Source organism: Trachurus trachurus, assembly GCF_905171665.1.
Source record: "Trachurus trachurus genome assembly, chromosome: 8".
In the NCBI taxonomy this organism is placed as follows: domain Eukaryota; kingdom Metazoa; phylum Chordata; class Actinopteri; order Carangiformes; family Carangidae; genus Trachurus; species Trachurus trachurus.
This window is the reverse complement of record NC_139905.1, coordinates 31,949,932-31,967,582: the sequence shown is the minus strand read 5'-3', so window position 1 is coordinate 31,967,582 and position 17,651 is coordinate 31,949,932. Positions and strand designations below refer to the sequence as shown.

At 42.3% G+C, this 17,651-nt stretch overlaps 1 protein-coding gene across 1 annotated transcript; it reads left to right on the top strand.

Annotated features, from left to right (window-relative positions):
• Window positions 1-1,575: 1,575 nt before the first annotated feature.
• LOC310989750 (von Willebrand factor C domain-containing protein 2-like) lies at window positions 1,576-15,878 on the top strand (the record flags this gene model as incomplete). Its single annotated transcript, XM_083976897.1, has 3 exons — window positions 1,576-2,067; window positions 8,126-8,255; window positions 15,637-15,878. 3 exons carry the CDS (start codon window positions 1,576-1,578, stop codon window positions 15,876-15,878), a joined length of 864 nt encoding a protein of 287 aa, XP_083833023.1.
• Between the last annotated feature and the right edge of the window lie 1,773 nt (window positions 15,879-17,651).

Here is a 17,651-nt window from a genome sequence, read left to right as displayed (position 1 = left end):
AGATCTGCACACAAAATCTTAACATAAAGTATCGAGACGAACAAAAGTACATAATCACACAAGAAGTTGAATTGGAAGAAGAAACAAATGAATAAGACCGTTAGAGCAGTGTTAATTTCGTCAGACGAGACGAGACGAAAAATATTCGTCAACGATGGTTTTTTTCATGACGAAAACGAGACGAAGACGAGACGAAATCAATGCCCTTAACACTGACTGTGACGAAATTTACACGCATTTTTTGTTGACGAAAAAAGACGAGACGAAATCTACTTAATCAAATAAAAACTTAATAAAATGTCTCTTTCTTTTTTCGTCACAGACTTTTAAATTACAATCCAAAAAGGGCCTTCACTGGATGCATGTCATGTTTTTATCCTCCTGCGCTGCTGCGCTGTGTGTGTGTGTGCCTGAGTGAGGAACACACACTATGTGCTATGTGCGGCGAGTAGGCTACAAACTGGTTATGGGGGGCGGGGGGCGCATGGCCATTGCAGGGGGGGTGCGGGCGCTGTAAACCGGCGGCGGAATCGCTGCGAAGCTCCGAGCAACGGAGATCATGTGCGAACCGGAGCCCTCCCGTTCACATCATTGCATTTGTCAATCGCTGTGTTTTATTTTGAAAATTAACCGGATTCTCTCGCTGTTTCTTTGTGCGACTTCCTGCCCGGCTTGACAGGATCACACGGGGCTGCGCCGCGGCGCTGGTGTGAACGACACATCGTTAACATCAAAGGGCTCCGCGGCGCTTCTGCGGCCGGTGTGTCCCTGGCGTGGACGCGTCTCCGCGCTGGTCGGTCGCTTCTGTGTGTGTGTGTGTGTGTGTGTGTGTGTGTGTGTGTGTGTGTGTGTGTGTGTGTGTGTGTGTGTGTGTGTGTGTGTGTGTGTGTGTGTGCATCTCTGTTTAGATACTGACAAATAGCCTACATAAACGCACACACAAGCTGGAAAGTTGGCTCATCTGACAGCTGTCAATAATGACATAAATATTGTGAGATGAGTGAGAAAAAGACTAAAATGAATCTATTGGTTTGAGTAGATTAGTTGTGATTAACATTACTGTCAATCTGCTTTCAAAGACTAAAAAAGGACTATTGACTAAAACTAGACTAAAATACTTTGGATTTTCTTTGACTAAAACTAAACTAAAATGCCAAGACTTTTCGTCGACTAAATGTGACTAAACAAAAAAGAATACAAGCTGACTAAATATGACTAAAACTTATAAGGGCATTTGACACAAGACTAAGACTAAAACTAAATTGAAAAATAGCTGACAAAATTAACACTGCGTTAGAGTAACCAACCAAAGCATCAAACCTAAATCAATGAAAGGCGGCAAACAATGTTTTCAGCCTTGAAGATGACACACAACTAAATATAACACTTAACACATTCCATGTAGACTCTAAGTACTGTCTGTATTCACCTCCAGGCTGCTGTCTGTTAGTCTGTCTGTTAGTCTGTCTGTTGGTCTGTTTGTTAGTCTGTCTGTCTGTTGGTCTGTCTGTTGGTCTGTCTGTTGGTCCAGGATGAATGAATGAACTGAGCCTCCGTCCGGACTGACGCGCGCGGATGAGCGTCAGCGCCGCGCGTGGCGGTGGGAGGAGACGCTACAGCAGCAACAGACAAACACATGGACAGTGTTGTCTGTCGGTGGGTAACCTGTTCACCATGAGCCCCCGGCACCTCCAAGTCGCGCTCGTGCGGCTGCCGCTGCTGCTGCTGCTGCTGCCGCGCGGACCGGGGCGCGTGGCGCAGCTCGCGCTAGCGGCGGACTTCTCGTCTAAAGCGGACCTGGACTACGAGTTCGGGGACTACCGGGGCAAGTGGTGCATCGACGACCACGGCTTCGTCTACAGCATCGGAGAGGTCTACTACCCCAGCCCCACGGCGTGTCCCTGCACGTGCACCGTGGACGGCCCCGTGTGCGTCCGACCCAAGTGTCCACGCATCCACCCACGGTGCACGCGGATCAAATACAAGGCGTGCTGTCCGGTGTGCGAGGCCATGGCCCGGGTCTGCGTGTACGGGGGCAAAGTTTACCGACTGCTGGAGGAATTCAGGGTGAGAACCGGTCCAGACCCGCACCAGCACCCAGACCCCCACCCACCAGCACCCACCCTGCTCCACTCAGCTTCACGCAGCTGCAGGTGGGGCAGGTGCACTGTGGTGGTGCGTCATGTTAGATTTACGCACATGTTATGTTATGTTAATTTATTTGATATGGACATCACAAATACATTGAGACTGTTCCAGTGGACAGACCAGATGTTATGCTTGGGTGTGTTGTTTAGCACATGTGCTAACTTTCAACACCAGTCCATAGGCGGCTAATCTAAAAATACAGAACATATTATCAACAGTATGAGATAAAACCAAGTGCATGACACTACATCATGACAGTAGCAGACTAAAAAACACAGAGCACAAGATCAGCGAGAGGAGATGAAGCAAACAGAAATCATGATCACAGCAGTAATATTAGTAACAATGAGAAAGTCTGTATTTATACATGTGAGCATTGTTGTTTTGCTTTTAATCCTCTGTTAAATGAGTTTGTATCAGTCTCCAGTTTCAGGTGAGTGGGTAAAGTGTTCCATATTAACCCCTTTTATTGAGAAGGCAGACTGTCCAAATGATGTTGTACACTTGGGAACAATGCAGCCGCCATTGTGGTAGGCTGCTGTGTTTACTTGGCTTGAGCTACAGTGTCTTTTTATCAGTGCAGAAAACGTCACCTCCGTGTGGTCTCCTCATGCTGTTGATTTGACATAATATTGTTCACATGTATCATTTAAAGTGTCTAGTTCTATGCTGCTCTACACGGCAAAGTGCAGTATCTGTAAAAATGCCAAACTGAGAAAAACAGCTTTTTGTGTTTTTCATTGTCAGGTTTAAGCATCAAATTATGAATAACTACCAAGTCTATAACTGATTAGATAAAGGTGGACTGAATTAAATGTATTTTGTAGTTTGTCTTTCTGACCATTTTTGACCGTTTTATGGCAGATACTGCACTTTGGCTTGGTATTAGCTACAGATACTTTGCCTTGGTTTCACTCCAATGGAATTATAGAGTAATTCTAGAAGTAGGGAGTACAGTACTCTTTGCAGATACTACACTTTGCCTTGGTTTCACAGTGCCTTTTTGGATGGACAGCAAAATAAAAAGCCCAATAACTCTGGAAATGTTTAGCAGTACCAATATCAAATTTTACCAGATTGAAGAGAATATGCCACACTTTTGATTGGTCAAAGAAAAAAAATGCAGATACTGCACTTTGCCTTTGTAGGGCAGTACAAGTTAAAGTCTATGGATACCTACATTACATGAATATTGCCCTTGCTTGATATACCCTGTTGGCACACAGCTGATTACACGCTGCTGCATGTGGATCTTTAGTTCGTGGTGTTTTGTTGCATCTCTTATGAGGAAACATGTCAATATGAAAAATATCAACATAAAGTGGATCAAGTGAAAACCATTTTAGCAGAGGAGCAGAGCAGTGTTCAAGTAAGAGTTAGGCTATATTCCTGCACGGATGCTTTTATGATCTTATAACACAGATTCACCAGTTTAATCATATTAACCTCAGCATTTTATTGTGTTGAGCTTTGTTAGCCACTGTTTTGTTGCTTGGGGTGTGGCTGAGGGTGGCGGCTGCTTTGTTGTGACATCACAAAGTTACAGAAGTCTTGACTGCGGGTTACAAGGCTCACTTTCACAGATAATGTAGAACCAGACCTGATCCATTATCAATATAATAATATACATGGCAATATGGGATCTTTTTCTGTGCTTTTATACACTGCCCATCCAAAAAAAAAAAGTCAGACACTCAAATATTTTGTTAGACTGCCTTTATATTATTATTTATTTATAAATAAGTTTATAGGCTTATTATATTAGCTTTGATTACCGCATGCATTTGCTGTGGCGTCGTTTTGATTAGCTTCTGCAATGTCACAACATTTATTTCCATCCAGAGTTGCATTCATTTCTCAAAGATTCTCAATGGGGTTAAAGGGATAGTAGCATTTTTTTTAAAGTGGGGTTGTATGATCTACAAATAGCCCCTAAGTACTTTAATTGCAGTAGAAGACTCTCTGCACTCCTCCCGTTAGCAACGCCAGCCCATAGCCCTGCCCAGGTAAAACCTCTTTTAGGCCGTGAAAATAGGCCGTTTCTATGGGTCTGTTCACAACACTGTATGTTGTAAATCTCTGGGCAGGGCTATGGGCTGGCGTTGCTAACGGGAGGAGTGCAGAGAGTCTTCTACTGCAATTAAAGTACTTAGGGGCTATTTGTAGATCATACAACCCCACTTTTAAAGAAATGCTACTATCCCTTTAAAGCAATACTTACCTTTCTGGAACTTTTGCACATTTCTTTGTCTAAGTTAAAATGCTATTAATAATCTGATGATACATTAAAATGTAAGAGAAACCCAACAGGGTTAAAAACTCATCATTTTTTCATTCTCATATAATTCTGAGAAAAGTCTGACCAATAATATTATTCGGTCCGATTAATAAGATTTGATGAGCGACCGAACCTACTTAATATGTAATCACTTTGTGCACCCCTCTCCTCCTCTCCCCCCTCCCGACCAGGAAGAACGCTTATTGACACAGAGCAGTAGCAGGACAGAGCAGAGGAGACTAGAGTCACAACACACTAGAAAGAAGGTTTTTGGAAATAAATAGTTTTTTAAAAGACCAATAACTGCAGCCGCAGCTGGTCGCGGAGTTTCATGTCTGATATTGTAACGTTGATAGTGATCAGCCCCGAGTGATACGTAAACACAGGAAGTCACATGTGTCTATAAAGCATCCAGTGCTAACGGCTAGGCTACTGTTAGCTCTGTGCTAACGGCTAGGCTACTGTTAGCTCTGTGAGTTCTCAGCGGTCCGGACCCGGTTGAACTCCGGACCGGCGCAGCTCGACTCGGCTCGGTCTGGATTTATTTTCGGCCTGAACCAGCGCATCAGGTGGCGCTGGTCCGGCCCCAGCCCGGCTCGTTGAGAACTGTAATCTGTAACAATCACTTCCCCTGCGTCTCCAGTAGCAGTAGGCTAACAACAGTTTATTATAAAACTCATCAGTCATCATCACTGAGTCCGTTTATATGGTTTAAAACTCCGGTGTTGTGTTTGTTTGTGTTGTTCCCGTTTCACTCGCGTTCCTGTTCTGTTTACCGTTGCCATGCCAACGCATTCAGCAGGGAGGGAGGGGGCTCGTGGAGATGCGGCAGGAGTGAGAGGTGGGTGGGACTTGTGAGGGAGGTGGAGCTGTTGATTTTCAAATGTTTGTGCTGTGCTGAGTGAAATGCCAGATCGGTAAGTATTGCTTTAAGGTCTGGATTCTGTGGTCACATTGGACGACATTTCTTCCTTGAGAAGATGTTTCCTCACTGTCCTTCCAGTTTGTAATAATGCGTTGGACAGTTCTTAACCCAATTTTAGTCTCAGCAATCTCCTTAGATGTTTTATTTGCTTGATGCCAATAATTTGACCCTTCTGAAACAGATGAACATCTTCTCCACGACCACAGCATGTGTCTTCCAACATGGCTGTTTAAGAAATGAGACGGCATCAGTTAGAGTGTTGCCAACATAAACATAATCATCCATGCAGTAATTATCCAATGGGAGGCTCTGACCTATTAGCTTAGGTAAATCCAAGTGGTGACTTGTCAATAGAAGTTTATGCTATCTAATGTGAAAGCTGAAATCTCATAACTGCAGTTACTCTCAGTTTGACGGTGCATTCAGTGTCTTTCAGCTCATTGTTTAGTGACTCTACTGGTTCATGTTCAGGCTCTCATCACCTGAGTTACACATGTTTCCAGCCGCAGCAGGTTTTATTTAGGAAAGTGACAAAGATGTCCCTCACATAGGCTTAGAATGAATCTTGAATATGAATGAGAGTGTTGTGGGCCAGTCAGAAGCCATGCAGGTTTATTAGCTTCAGTCTTACTATTAGTGCTGAGCTGTGTCATCATGTCAACAAACAGCCCCTTACTGACCTGAGTGCTGTGCTCAGTGGGGATTAGCAGTGGATCAACAGGCATTAACTGTTTTATGTAATGATAGAGTATTCATCAAGTCCATCACTGTTGGTCCAGTGTTTGTGTGTTTGCTGGACATTGCTGACACATGTGTGTGCATGTGCATTGTGGTGGTCTACTCTGGTCACCTCTTCTGAGCCGAGCCCACCCATCAGTTCCTCCATGCTCTTGCTTGTCTACGGTAAATGACATTAAGGCGAGACACTAGAGGAAAAAACAGTTTTTTCAAGCACTGATCAGTTTTGAGATTTTGGGCTATTTTTCTTCCTTAAAGGTGTACAGAAAAGAAAATTGAATTTGAGCCCACTTTGGGTGATAAAATTAATGTGATAACTCATCTTTCAGACGTTGTAGGCCAAACTTTGTGCAAAATTCTATTTTTGAGTAAATCCGGGATGAAAGTGTGTATTTTTTTTTTCGCATTGGATAATGCAGGCGCACGGATTATACGTCAGCCTGTACACGATTCACCAGCCACTGATATTGGATCCGTAATCCGTCATTCAACGTCTGAGACACGCACACACACACGGAGCTCGGGCTCGCCCCAAGCTTTGAATATCCCGCCCGCTCGATAACGACCAATCAAATTCGTTTTCCTCACTCGGGTAAACTCGTGTTGCAGCTCGTGACAACTCGGCGCGACAAACAGGACAAACGGCCATTTCTGTACACCTTTAAAGCAGAAGTGAGTGATATATTTGTGTTAATATAAGTCTTAAATAGTTATATCTTCCGACAGCAATCACTTACATAGAGTGTTTGGACTGAAACACGGGTCTGTCAGTCCCTCTGTTCTGCTCTGAGCCGAAGAGAAAACATTTATCGTATCCTACAGTTTTTATCCAATGAGGAGAGAGAACAGCATGCAGGGCTGTGTGTGCAGCCAAGGAACGCCGTGAATGTGGTGACGTAGCGACGAGGACTGTTATGGTGCGTTCAAGGAAACTCGTATTTTTCCGACCGTGAAGTGGTACCAGTTCGATCTGGTACGAGTTCACCGGTCGGAAGTTACGAGTGGCCGTTATAGTGACTTTCACCGGTAAAACAGGTCGGAAAAACACGAGTGGGTTGCCTGGAACGCTACAAAGTCGTAAGTTGTGACTTGAAGCTGTAATTTACGATTTCAAAAGCCTGCCTGGAACGCAGCATTAGCGAAAATGACCGGATCACTCACTTCTGCTTTAACATGTATTCTTTCAGAAAAGTCAAAAGAAATGGTAGAAAACCCACATTAAGGTGGTTATTTTACTTCATTTTGTCTCTTTCATTGGTAGATTTCTCCTAAATTCACCAAAGGTTAGTCTGACCCATGTCATGTCAGGTATCATTGTAAAGCTCTTTCTCTCCTGAACAATGATGTAGGCTCCAAAAATTGTCATCTCCTCTGTATCCGCAACCAATCGTAAAAGTATGATTTACATTAACAATCTATGGAATTTTAAAGGCCGTTTTCTCAAAATGAGTTTTTCTTCAGAGTCGGAGCCGAAATCTCAACTTCAGCAGCACTTACAGACACCAAACCTTCCAGTTTTATTCCTGTCTATATTCTGGAGGTGTTTCCAGAGGGGATTGCTGATATATCATTCAGAGCCTGATTTATACAACATTTTATTCCTAAAAACATGGCAAATTTGGACTTTTTTTTAGGGCTAGTGACAGTATTTTCTCATTTACAAAGTGATAAAAAGAGATATCCAAAATCCCCTCCACAAAAACTTCAGACTCTTATATGTTGACAAAATAAAACAAGAATTTTGAAAGAGGCTTTATCCATTGTTCAGATTTCGATTCTGGAAATATATGCAAATTAGCGCATATTTCATCAGATATTGCCTCATTTACATATTTAAACATAAAATTTGACAAAACTTGTAATACAAACAATATTTGTCTTAATGTAAGTGTTTAACTTGGGAAGTTTCATGGTGATATCTGTTAGTTCAAACTTTTACCCTATTCACCTGTAGTGTCCCATAATGAACTGATGCTTCAGGGATCTTCATGTAAAAGCTTGGTGTCAGATAGGTTGTAATGTCCTGTGTGCTCCAGCTGTCCAGATGTGAGAAGTGTCGCTGCGAGGCCAACAGAGAGGTGTACTGCAGCATCTCAGACTGCCCCGCCCCCCACTGCGTCAACCCCACCTACGAACCCAACCACTGCTGCCCCATCTGTAAGACTGGTAAGCATCCCTCACTGCTTTTTACCCCATCGGGCAAACATTCAGGTCTATGATAAGGTATATAAGCTAAATATCTTTTCATATTGTGATTTTTCTTGCACCATCACACAAAACCTTAAAGGGATAGTAGCATTTTTTTTTAAAGTGGGGTTGTATGATCTACAAATAGCCCCTAAGTACTTTAATTGCAGTAGAAGACTCTCTGCACTCCTCCCGTTAGCAACGCCAGCCCATAGCCCTGCCCAGAGATTTACAACATATATTGTTGTGAATGGACCCAAAGAAATGGCCTATTTAAAAAAAAAAAAAAAAAAAGTTTTGCGTGAAAAAAAATACACAGTTCCATTGTTCGCTATAATATAATTTTTTCCAGCCCCTCAAAGTGCAGGAAAAACGCAGTTTTTATTTGGACCTAACCAACTCACGTATCCCTCCGCCCAGGGTTAGCACCCGTCGATCAGCAGTTGGTTAGCTACAAATAAAAACTGTGTTTTTCCTGCACTTTGAGGGGCTGGAAAAAATTATATTATAGCGAACAATGAAACTGTTTTTTTTTTTTTTTCAGGTAAAACCTCTTTTAGGCCGTGAAAATAGGCCGTTTCTTTGGGTCTGTTCACAACACTGTATGTTGTAAATCTCTGGGCAGGGCTATGGGCTGGCGTTGCTAACGGGAGGAGTGCAGAGAGTCTTCTACTGCAATTAAAGTACTTAGGGGCTATTTGTAGATCATACAACCCCACTTTAAAAAAATGCTACTATCCCTTTAAATTTCTATGCATTAAGGGGCAATTAAAACTATGTGATAAATAATATCCAATTCAATCAAATTTTATTTGTCCCCAGGGGGCAATTAAAAGCACACAGGGCAGTTATGCATATCTACAAATAAATAAGATAAGAATAAGGTAAATAAAGTGCAAAAGATATGATAATGATGATGAAAGTTGCTTAACATAGAAATGCTCCTAAGCAGATGAAGTCTTTCCATTTTGGACACTCAACCAACCCTCAGTGTCAACTGCAAACTGCCATAAAATACTCAGCACACACACTGATGTTGAAGTTGTTGTTAAACCTGTTAGAAACACATCAGTGAGCAGCGGATGTTCCTTCAACGCCATGAACATAAACAGTCCCACAAACACTGTCCTGCTGTCAGAAACACTCAGGAGAAGCACAGAATGTGAATTCATTTAATTATTAGTTTAAAAATAAATGCACTATTTCCTTCCTGTGTGAGCCCAGCTGTTTTAGTTGAGACACGTCTGTGGAATTTTAAGAAAGACATTGGACAGTACAGACCAGAGTTGAAGCGTTTTCATATTGACTCAATAATTTGCTCAACGATGAGTTAAAACCTGATTTTGGCAACTTTTTGACACCACTTTGATGATATAACAGTTTTTTATGGCATGGAACATTCCTGTGAAAACAGATTTTGGAATCTGCAAAGCTAAAAATAAAACTGTAGTTGCAGTCTGTTTCTGTGTAGTTATACTTCATTCTGGCTTTATGTTTCAGATCAATATTGAAGGATAGAGAAAGGAGATCCATCGACTCTAGTGATTGCCTGATGTAATTTGTAGGGTAATTTTTATGTTGTGTACATCTAGTTGTTTGTGCGCTGCTCTAGCCAGGTGGCTCTTGTAAAAGAGGTTAACTAACATCAGCTAAGCCTTAAATGATATTATCCCACTGATTATTCCATGTTACCTGAAAATGACCTGTAACTAAGGTTGTGACTAAATCCCATAATGTGAGAGACCCAACTAAACTCTTACTGAAGCTAACTAGCTTAGCAAACTGTTAGCTCTAGTAGTAGGCCCTATGCTGATGTTGTTGTGTCACCTTTACATACATGTTTATGTTTTAAATAAACAAATATATATTATAATATAAATATATTATTGAATTAGATATAAAGATTTCAATAAAGTCAGACAGACACAAATAAACAAATAAGTTAAACTTGAAGTTGAGTTTGTATTGTCCCACAGTTTCATGAAGACCAACATTGAAGTTGTTTTATAGCTACTGGGGTTAAGGCATAAGGTGAATTCCCCTTAGCCCTAGTCCTTGGCCCTCCCCTTCGTTTTGCACATTCACGTGAAGGTAGGGGTGTCCTGATTCTGGTTCAGACGAGGCTAAGGGGGAAGTGGTAGGACTATTCAAACTGAGATTTTTCAGAGGCACATTTCAAATCGAGGGGTATGACAAGTTTCCCAGAATGGCAAGGCAAGGCAAGGCAATTTTATTTGTATAGCCCGATTGCCTTGGTTTTGGTGCAGATACTGCACTTTGGCTTGGTATTAGCTACAGATACTTTGCCTTGTTTTAACTCCAATGGTATTATAGAGTAATTCTAGAATGTAGGGAGTAACAGTACTCTTTGCAGATACTGTTTGTCTCAAAGGGCTTCACATAGCATCATAACAACATCCTCTGCCCTTAGACCCTCACATCGACCAAGGAACTCCATGGAAAACCCTTTTAACAGGGAAAAATCGGAGAAACCTCAGGGTGAGCAACAGAGGAGGGATCCCTCACCCAGGACGGACAGACGTGACAGACGTGACATAGATGTTGTTACAGACAAGAAAACAGTTTGTAACAGAGAATGTGGGAAACATGGAAATGTTAACGACAGCTGAAGGAGGAAGCTTCTGGTAGGCAAGGGAGGCAGGGAGAGCTGGCCAGCTGAATGGGGGGACTGGATGGCAGACTGGTTCATGGGAAGGGAGGGCAGGCCGGTCTAACAGCAGGGGAAAGGGGGGGTAGGGGGCGATGCAGGCGGCGGCTGGTGCAGGAGAGGAGAGGAGAGGAGAGGAGAGGAGAGGAGAGGAGAGGGCTCCATGTCACCAGATGTATCCCCCAGCAGTCTCAGCCTATAGCAGCATAGCTAATGCACTTTCCCTTGCTCTTAAAAGAGTTGGACACACCAGAACCTGGCTGCAAAACCAAGTGCAAAATCAATCAAGTGGAAGAGTTGAAATGGGACAGGGCCTTCGTCTAAATGTTTGTGTTAGTCTCTCGGCTGTGGTGGTGAAGGTCAGGGCCATGCAAATGTGTTGTGATGACGTGTCCTAATGAATATAGTAACACAAAGATGTGTGTATTGCCACAGGCAGCTTAGCTGCATCACAAACACATGTGCTGCCATATCCCATCTAATTTTCTCCTTAACACACACACACACACACACATAAGTTCTTACCAACACACTAAGCTTTGATTCCTGTGTGTGTATGCATCATTGTAACAGTGTGTTCACGATGCAGCTCTTAGAAGCGGCACCAGTTACGTCACACACACACACACACACGCAGCTTACACAGCCACGCCTGTTATGTCATAGATAATTTAAATGCCACTGGAATTAAAGTCTCTCTCTAATATCGGAGGGATTTGTGTGTTTGTGTTGGACACGAACAGCAGGGATCATCAGAACTAAGTCAAGTAACACAACAAAGCCAGAGGAGCAACAACAGAATCAAAAACATGACAACTACCTCCACTGAAACCAATATGAAGTTGCTGTTTGCTTCGCAGTTGCTTTGCTGATTTCTGGCAGTTACTAAGTTCAGTTGTAGTTTCTATTTTAGCAGGACAGACAGCGGGACAGATGGTTTGGTTTGTTGCGTCATTGTTGTTGGTTTTTTTCCCTTCTTTTTCATTTCCCCTGTGCCCACCAAATTTGCTCATGTCAGCTGTGTTTTATTGAACACTGTTGGGCCTGGCAGCAGATTAACAGTACTTCCTGTCCTCCTGCCGTGCCGTTGGTAATTGTTTCACGGGGCGCTGCCAAAATAAAGGAACCCCCATCTGTGAAAGAGGGATGCAAATGATATCAAAGGCAGGCTGTGTAGATTTCAGCTCGCATGGTATTCAGCATGTGCAATTCAAACATTTGGCAGCTTCATAGAAAATATCATCTACAAGCACATGAAAACCTGCAGAAAGTATTCAGATGAACATGCTAACACCATTTAAAATTGACATTTAAAAAAAAAAATCTAATCAATCTACACTCGACATCCCTTGATGACTAAGGGAAAATAGAATTTCATGCATTTCTGCAAAGCAACGAAAGGGCCCTTCAGATTGAATAGAAAGTGTCATAATAAGTTCTCTTAGTTCTCAACTTCTGGCCTTTGGTGGGCCACTCATGAGCAATTAGAGAATTGTCCCGAAGCCATGTCACACTAAAAGGTCAACCACTGCTCTTGGCTCAGGTCATGTGTTCTGAGAAGGATCTCTGTGTATCTGCCTACAGCTGTGACCAGTGTTCTCTGGGAGAAACTTGTCTTGAAACTTTAAAGGGATAGTTCAACATTTTGGCAAATTGGCCCATTGCCATAATCGCTATAGTCATAGCAGTAGGTTCGTTACCTTTAATTGTCGGTGTAAGCTATTTTTAGAACGGCGGAGCGGAGCAGCAGGCCGCTCAGAGCACCACAACACAAGTGCCCCCAGTAACCTGTAATCTCTTGTTTATGACAGATAAGACTACACAACACACCGGCTTTGTTAAAAACAAATGCACATGGCCAGGAGGAGGGTTAGCAAAACAGGGAAAAAGCGAGTGAACTTGCATAGTTCCCCTTTAAGTCAGAAGCTCTCTGGCAGAAGGTTTTACAAAAGTCCACTACAAACTGACTGTCACAGATGAAGCCAGTCACTTATAGACTTTGACCATGGGAAGTGGGTTGTGTGTCTCACTTTTCTTTTTGACTTTACTTTTGTTTAGGCAACAGAACTACTTGGTTTGGTTTCCTTGCTGACAGAAAAAAAAGTTTCTGGAATCAATGGAGGGAGTACAGGGGGTTTACAAAAACCTGCAGTATCTTGATGTTTTGCTGAATTGTCCACTATGCTAACTACCATTCACTACCTCTGGACTTCTTTGGCTTTAAGAGCTTTAAACTGAATAGCAGGGGTGAAATCAGATTGATCGAACCTTGAGACATTAAATCCAAACAACGAACTGAAAGACGGACAGACTTAGATGGTCTTAAACGTACACAAATGATCAGTAAGGCCTGTACAGACTCCACAAGAACTGAGAAATTAGTTAAGGCAAGACGTTTCACCGCTCATTCAAGAGACTTCATCAGTTCATGTTGGCATCTGACTGGGACTGGTCAGATGGACCAGATGGACCAGTCCCAGCCTGGTCAGATGCTACATGAACTGATGAAGCCTCTTGGATGAGAGGTGAAACGTCTTCCTAGACAAACCCAGGACGGGCATAGATGTTGTGTACAGACAAGAAAACTGTTTACAACATGGCACATGGAAATGGAATCTTATTCACATAAATGATTTTAACTCTTTAGAATAGGGAACACATATTCACCATTAACTAGGTGCTTATTAATATGCATTAGCAGTAGCTTACTAGCACCTTATTAGTAATTATTAAGCATGTATTAACACCTTATTCTACATAGCCTTCTTCTACCTCTATTACACCATGAATTAAGATTTTTCCTGATATTAACTCCTAATTATCACTTATTCATTGTAAATTAATGCATTAATGCTATACTAATTCAGAGTGATGAAGGAAGAGTTACTGTTGTTGTGCTACTGCCCCTGTACAAGGCCCTAATAACCCACTGGTTATTCACATCATTATTCAGAAACAACAATGCATTAATTTACAATGAATAAGCGATAATTAGGAGTTAATATCAGGAAAAACTTAATTCATGGTGTAATAGAGGTATAATAAGGGTATGTAGAATGAGGTGTTAATATGTGCTTAATTACTAATAAGGAGCTAGTAAGCTACTTATATGCATATTAATAAGTACCTATAATGGTGAATATGTGTTCCCTATTCTAAAGTGTTACCATGATTTTTTAACTTAAACTAACCAAATTATTATCAGTGTTACTCTTCTTAGTCATATTTATGGCATCCAAAAAAGACCTCCTGAACTTATATTAACATAGTTTTTTTTTTATGTCATCATTGTGTTTAAGTGTGTTTTATGCTCTTTTTTTTAAAATGTTTTTATGAAATTTTGCACTGCAGGAGATGCACTTTTAATTTTGTTGTTGTGGAAATGACAATGGCAATAAACGTATCTATCTATCTATCTATCTATCTATCTATCTATCTATCTATCTATCTATCTATCTATCTATCTATCTATCTATCTATCTATCTATCTATCTATCTATCTATCTATCATTAAAGGTACATTGTGTAAGAATTCCTCCCATTTAGCGTTGTGGTTGTATATCGCAAGCAGCTCAATCGTATTTTTCATGCTGCATTCACGTGAAATTGGGCAGACAGCAGACGGACGACAGCCGCTGCACATAACGGCATAAACAAGCCTCTATGTAAACAAGTGGTCCGTCAGCACGAGGCAAAACAATACACTGCCAATATGTTGTCATGGCGATGTCGTCGACCCACGTTTTACCCAAGGGGGCAGTTGTCGGTCTGAGAAGTGAAGCTCACTTCCGCGTTCAAAAAACTGCAATCCCCTCGGATTCCTCTGGGGGCTGGTGTCAGAAGGGAGCATTCTCCATAGACCCCCATGTTAAAATCACCAACTTTACATCCTCAATAAACATGTTAAAAGCCTGGTGTCAGCACGTTTTTTGGTCTCAATCGATAGTTTCTACCCCCGCACACACTCTGAGGGGGGTGAATTTTTTTTTAACTCTACTGTTTTACTGTTATTAGGTGAAGGTTCAGAGCTGAAAGGAACACTTCAGTTTGTTGATGGGGGGATTACTGGTTAATGAAAAACAGACTGTAGTAGCCGATTGTCAAACAAATAAAAGAATCAAATCAAACTTCAAATTATAGGCTACTAATCAAAGGGTCACTGTTGCACCATGGGCGGATGGGAAAAACATAATGTCCAAACAGATGTCCAATTTCAACAAAAAGCGTGGTTTATTTAACCAAAAGGCGAGCAAACAAAGAACAAAGAAAATTCCTGTGCCTCTCCCACTCAGGTGCATGCTGGTCCCCTACCGACAGCCTACCTATATGACTTCAGGTGCCCTCCTACCGTGCCCAAATGAAACAAAACACAAATAATAAACAAGAAACACCTAAAGTAAACAAATAATAAACTAGAATACTAATAGAAATATAATCATAATGAAATCAAATAAATTGATTAAGAATAACCTAAACTAAAAACAAAATACTAAACTAAACAGCACTAAATAAATAAATAAATTGCTCCAACACAGACTTTTGAACCAAATAATCGATTTTCGTGAATAGATAACAGGAGAAGTTACACAATGTCCCTTTAATAACCTCTGCTGTGCCTAACCAAAGCTCTGACAGCAACCATGGGGGGGCTTGGGGCAGTAACTGTGTTTGTCCTCTTGTTCTGTCCTGTAGGTCCCAACTGCTTCGCTGGGAGCAGGGTGATCCCGGCAGGAGAGCGGGTGAACATCGACGAGGAAACAGTCTGCTACTGCACCTACCGGGACGGGACGTGGCACACACACCCCTACGCCACCTGTGAGGAGCGGCCCCAGCCCAGCGCCCCCCCCGGCCCCCGCACCGACTCCCCCAGGGACGAGGAGAACAAGGGCCGAGGGGGGAGGCCCTTCAACCCCAGGCTGGATGTGATCCCGTGAAGAGGAGCGCCGTGCAGTAAAAACCTGTCAGAGACTCTGTTAGTATCAGGAGAGGGGAAGTGGGCTACAGCATCACTCAACCTGCACATTCATGTTGAAAACACCAACCAGTGAGATTATTCCACCTGCTTCCTCCTCGTCTCAGAGCTGAAGTGTCTGTTCTTCAGCAAACACATTTTTAATACAGTTTACAGCTGTTGTTTTGTTTTCTTACAACATTAAAATCACACATTTGCAGCTCATTTAGATGTGCTGAAGGTTTTGTGGTTCAGCTGTTGAATGACTTTACAGGCCCCATGTCACAGCTCCATCTATTTAACAACAAGTAAACTCTACAATTTGGCCATAGACAGTTTTTCCGACCCCCAAAGCAGAGTGGATCAGTCCAGAGATCAGAGGCTGTGTGGCAATAAGAAGGCCGGCCTGCTGGTTCACCTAGTGTGGAACGTACCACTGATTGCAGCGTTCCAGGTTTGAATCCAGGGCTCTAGTATGTCATGATTTCAACAGAGTATTGGTTTTGTGGACATGGCTGAACCCATATTCTTTTTCTGTGCTCACAAAGAAGTTGTTTTAACTTCATTTAAATGGCAAAGGTTTCAGTTTCTCACAGCAGCGTCAGTCACAGTTAGCCTACTGCCATCCAGGATGTACCATCATGACTTCAGCACTGTAGCGTAGATTGACTGAAGTCACCTGCCAGTGATTTAAAGGGATAGTTCAACATTTTGGCAAATTGGCTCATTGTCATAATCCCTATAGTTTTAGGAGTAGGTTCGTTACCTTTAGTTGTCGGTGCAAGCTGTTTTTAGAACGGCGGAGCAGAGCTGTGAGCTGCTCAGAGCTATGCTACGGAGGCTCATGGGATTTCTTGGTTTCCCTCATCAAATACACAATCCAACAACTCCACAACGCTCTGGTGGACAAGTTGTGACCTGCACATTCACCACGCTATGAGATAATAACACAACGTTACCAGACAGAGTTGTTTTAGAGGGAAATTCATGCAACAACGCTGATGCACTTTGCCGTCACTCATTATCTACTCACCCTCATGTCGACTAAGAGCTGTGAGAATTTTCAGAGTCCTCCGTTCCTTCTCTGAGTTACGGGGGGGTCCGTGCAGCAGTATTTGTCCATATAATGGTTGTCAATGGATAACTTCCTTCATCCAAAAAGACACACCAAAAAACATCCAAATACCTCCATACTGCTCGTATGTCCCTCTTGTATTGAAGCCCCGACATGAGAAATTGTTCCACCGGTCACAGGAAGAGCAGTGAACTGAGACACTGGGAGCTTCCACTACAAACAAGCTTAAAATATAGACTTATTTAATTTATTTCGGAACAATTTCTCATGTCGGGGCTTCAATACAAGAGGGACATTACAGACGAGCAGTATGGAGGTATTTGGATGTTTTTTTGGTGTGTCTTTTTGGACGAAGAAAGTTGGTATCCATTGACAACCATTATATGGACAAATACTGCTGCGTGGACCTCCCCGTAACTCAGAGAAGGAACGGAGGACTCTGAAAATTCTCACAGCTCTTAGTTGACATGAGGGTGAGTAGATAATGAGTGAAATTTGAATTTTGGGTGAACTATCCCTTTAAATACAGCTGTAAGATACATAAAGAGAATAAACTAATGTGTCTTTTTCAGCACCTGATGCTGGTGTTAACTCATGTGCTGCACATGCGTATCTATGGATGTTATGGGATGCTCCCGTGAGTCTGTCACAGGACCACTTTATGACAGTCTGATGAGTGTG